This window comes from Asparagus officinalis, chromosome 7, assembly GCF_001876935.1.
Source record: "Asparagus officinalis chromosome 7, Aspof.V1, whole genome shotgun sequence".
NCBI classification, from domain to species: domain Eukaryota; kingdom Viridiplantae; phylum Streptophyta; class Magnoliopsida; order Asparagales; family Asparagaceae; genus Asparagus; species Asparagus officinalis.
The window spans coordinates 12,921,713-12,926,077 of record NC_033800.1 but is presented as its reverse complement, the minus strand read 5'-3'; the positions used below and the strand labels follow the sequence as shown (position 1 = coordinate 12,926,077).

The 4,365-nt window shown below is 40.2% G+C and overlaps 2 protein-coding genes across 2 annotated transcripts; both read left to right on the top strand.

Moving 5' to 3' along the window:
• On the top strand, positions 312 to 1,264 carry LOC109846698 (F-box protein At5g07610-like). Its single transcript, XM_020415943.1, has one exon. The coding sequence runs from the start codon at positions 341 to 343 to the stop codon at positions 1,262 to 1,264; it is 924 nt and encodes a 307-aa protein (XP_020271532.1). The 5' UTR covers positions 312 to 340.
• Positions 1,261 to 2,249, top strand: LOC109846696 (zinc finger CCCH domain-containing protein 33-like). The gene has a single exon (XM_020415942.1). The coding sequence runs from the start codon at positions 1,261 to 1,263 to the stop codon at positions 1,732 to 1,734; it is 474 nt and encodes a 157-aa protein (XP_020271531.1). The 3' UTR covers positions 1,735 to 2,249.

The following is a 4,365-nucleotide window of genomic DNA, read 5'->3' as shown; positions in this document are numbered from 1 at the left end:
CTCCGCCGTTATCCTGGCGTGCCCATTTGGGAAAAAGAGGAGCAGGAAGAAGGCAACTTCGGAGCACTGCCTTTTTGACCCGCTGACTAGACAAACACCCTTTCTCTTCCCCCACCCCATCTCGCCTTAATCTAGAGAGAGAGAAAGAGAGAGAGAAAGAGAGCCGACCTTCTCCTCTTCTAAAATTCCTTTATAAAAACCCCACCCCATCCTCACCTCTTCCCTCATCATCTCCTTCCCCTCCCCCTTTCTCTCTCTCTCTCTCTCTCTCTCTCCCACCCCACCCCCCCTCTCTCTCTCTCATTGAATTGAACAAACTAAGGAAAGATTAAATCAATCTATGGAGATGAGCAGCGCGAACAAATTGACGTGTGACTTGCTGGTTGAGATTCTCTCTCGACTGCCCGTCAAATCTCTGTACCGCTTCGCCTGTGTTTCGAAATCTTGGAACGCCATCATCACCAACAACAATGGTTACTACCGCAAGAAGCTACCCTCGCCCCTCTCCGGACTCTTCTATGAGGTGGGCGACGAGTTCGATGAAGACTCGGTGTACGTCAGCACGCCAACCAATCACCTGCAGCAAGAGGATTCTATCGGCTTCGACATCAAATCTGTTCTCGGTTTCTTGCCTCAACATCACAAATTACTGGTGCAAAGCACTTGCAATGGCTTGATCTTGTGTTCTACTCGGCCTGACAAGTGCCTTTACGTATGCAATCCAGCCACCAAGAGATATCACAAGATACCTGAACCTGCAGATGACCATCCCTACCAAATGGCCTTAGCCTTTGATCCCCGTCTCTCCCCCCACTACAAGGTTGCCGCGATGATCAATAGACGAGACACCAATTATATGGAGATCCTGTCATCCGAGACCCGTGAGTGGGTAAAGTACGAGGACTGTAAGGGCCCGATTAATCATGCATATACCACTGTTTCAGCTTTCGTTCGTGGAAATTTGCATTTCTTGGACCTCGACTGCTCTTTCATAGATGCAGTGGATCTCAAGAAGAAGGTTTGTCGAGAAATAGAGACACCACGTACTAAAAACCCCATACGGATGGGATGCATTCAGCAATTTGGTGGAAGTTTGCGTTGCGCTCTGAGAACGACAAAAGAAATATTTGTTTGGGATTTGGTGGATTACGATAAACTGCAATGGAGGTCGAGATATAGGGTCGACCTGCAAATATTTACCGAGCAACCTCGAGAGGATTGCTGGTTCTGGTTGCACATCGAAGTCCGGGCACTTCATCGATGAGTGCTCAGAATCTGACGCAGCAGTTGATTTCTGGGTACCACAGCAATCTCCCGTCGTCTCCGACTCTGAATTCGTCGTCGTCGTCGTTTGGGCTCGATCATTCTATGGCGAAGGCCATCATGAACTCGAGGTCCGCTGCGTTTGCGCAGAGAAGCCAGAGCTTTATCGACCGTGGTGCGGTTAATCGCCTGTCCGGCGGTTTCTCTGCATCTCCGGCGACTGCTGGAATGGGTTTGACTAATTGGGGCTCGCCGGATGGGAAACTGGATTGGGGGATTCAAGGAGAGGAGCTGAACAAACTGAGGAAGTCTGCTTCGTTTGGGTTCAGAAATAACCAGTCTCTTTCGCCTCCGAGGGCTCCGGCGCCTGCGGAGGCTTTCAATGAGCCTGACCTCTCTTGGGTTCAGTCCCTGGTGAAGGATGGGGAGTTCATGTCCTCTCCGTGGGGGGAGGAGCAGATGGTGGCTTGAGAATCGGGGAGGAATTCAAAAATCGACAACTGATCTGACTGTTAAATTCTTTCGTGATGCTATTCGTTTGTTCTTGATTCAGGATTATATGTAGATTTTAGATTGGGGGCTGTCGCAGATGCCCGAAGGGAGTCTGAATCGATGGACGCTGTCTACACAGTTCTTTCATTTTTATATATATATATTTTATATATATAGCTTCATATAGTAGGAGGAGGAAGAGGAGAGAATAAGTTCTAGAGATGTGTAAGCTTTTAAATCTTTGATTGGGTCTTTTGCTTGAAGGCCTTCGAGAGATTATGTTCACCTAGCTCTTTGCTCTTGCTTGAGCTTTATATAGCAAGAGATTGTACAAAATATCTAGTAAGTTGGTATATCGTAATCTCTATTGTTCGTTTCTTGATTCATTGCAAGCATATATTATGTATAATGCTTTTAGAGTTGATATTCAAGTCTAATGTATAAGGGCATATTTGTTTGTTCTTGTTCCATCCGAGTACATGTATAACATTGAAGTTCTTGAGGGAATGATGAGGGAGAAGCAAATGAGGTACCTTCATACTTTTGGTCCTCGAGGATAAAGCTAATGCAAGTTTATGTTGTTCATCTCCATTTTGTGAACGTTAATTATGCTCCACTTTGTGAGATGCGTTGAAATTTCTTTTGAGGAGAAAAATCACTCTCTAGTTTTGTGCCAGTCATAATCATCAGATAACGTCTAAATGATTGTAATTTGTTCATGGCGCACTGTATTTTCATTGAATCGCATTTATTTCTCAATTTTCATGCGATAAAAACCAATAACCATTCATTTAATACTCCGTAGTTATGAAAGAGAGCATCCATATCCTTTTCTCCTGGGTAAAGCTTTTGCACGTAAGCTATATGTATATGTGAATATCATAATCCTTATTGTTGATCTCTTGCAACATCTTGAGGAGGCGGTCTCCTATGTTCATTCTTGTTATCAGAGAATGATCTATGAAGCATATAAGGGATTATCTTAATCTCTAATGTCCTTCCTTGTCCGATTTCAACTATGTGCTGCCTTAACATGTGAGCAAATTACAAAGTCTACTGCTTTTAAGGAGACGGTTTAATAATTGACACTATCTTAATTATCCCTTGTTCTCATTTGAGGATGCAGTGTCCTCATCTCTTCCCTTCGAATCATCCACACATTCACACTTGGCAAAATTATGAAAGGGAGACTTAAACAATACTCTCCTTTGTTGATTGAGGAATATATGCCTTATTTTTTTTCTTTATTGATGGTATTAGATACATATTGGGAATGACTTAATTCAGAAGAAAGTTGCTTCTTTAATCCATGGCCTGTGGTTGTGCTTATTTATAGTTGTTCAGCTTTTCATTCCTATTCATCCTGCCATGACCTATAATAAGCTACTAGGTTGAAATTTTGCACCACGGCAGAGTTCAGAGTCCTTCAAAGTTCAAACTCCTTTTTGAAGTATTTCAAATATTTCCATTATTTTTGCACACATTGTGACCCTTAGCTATAGATTTATTGCATAATGCTCGACTTAATGGAGAAATCTATTGCTTTTTTTAAAAACCAATAATGTATGATCTGCCCCTTTCATCAAGCAATTGACCAGTTAAGACGATGAAGAAAATTGTGGCCTGATGTTAACCTGATTGTGACAAAACCAGTATTAATTGGTTGGATGAGATCATTGAAATCATATTGTTGAAAGTTTCAAACCTACAGTTTTAATTTTCAAAGCTCAGATAGGTCCAACATAGTTGTATGATGATGTTCACAACATTTAGAAAAAAGGGGTTTATTTGACTAATTCTGTTTGGTTTGTCATTTTAACTGTAGTTTACTATATTGCATGATGAATTGTTTACTTCATAAGAGGGACATCTACGACTTTACTAGGGATGTCTTTCGTTTGATTGATAACTGCATCATATATCTACCCATACTATTGTAGTATGCAGCCTTGTTGGATTCTTGTATTTTTTGAAAAAAATATTTTCAGTCTTAATCCGGTCCTTTTAAAGCGACAGAAAGTTAAATTTATGCTAGCCTAACACTTGAAAACTAATCCTTTCTAGTTTTATCATAATGATTTTATAATTAAGTGGTTTAAACGGATCATCATCATTATGTTATCTATAATGATTTTCTTAGAAGGAGACAACTATTGTACTACTGTTGTTGTGGTGTTATATATTTCTGTTCATTAAACAACATAGATAGTTGTTCTTCATGTTTTCTACTTGCCGATATTCAAATGCTTCCTCTGCTTATTTAATTACTTAAACTACTTAACAAAAGCTTATGATGTGTAAGATAAGATTACACAATAAAATAATCTTCCCTCTTGCATCGTTAAAGTAGTAGCTGTTGGATTACTATAATCTCTAGTAGATTACAACTATTCTCATGTTTTAAAATGTAATGGCTTTTTCATGGTAACAGGCTCTATGATCCAAACCTCAACAGACAATTACGAGTGCATATATTCTTTGCTGATAGCTACAAAATTCTATATGCAAACATCGCCATCATGAATTCAATCCTATATATGTCTATGTTCTACAAAATTATCAATTAAATATTGTTTACATGTATTAGAAGGAACCATTTGTCGTGTAGAC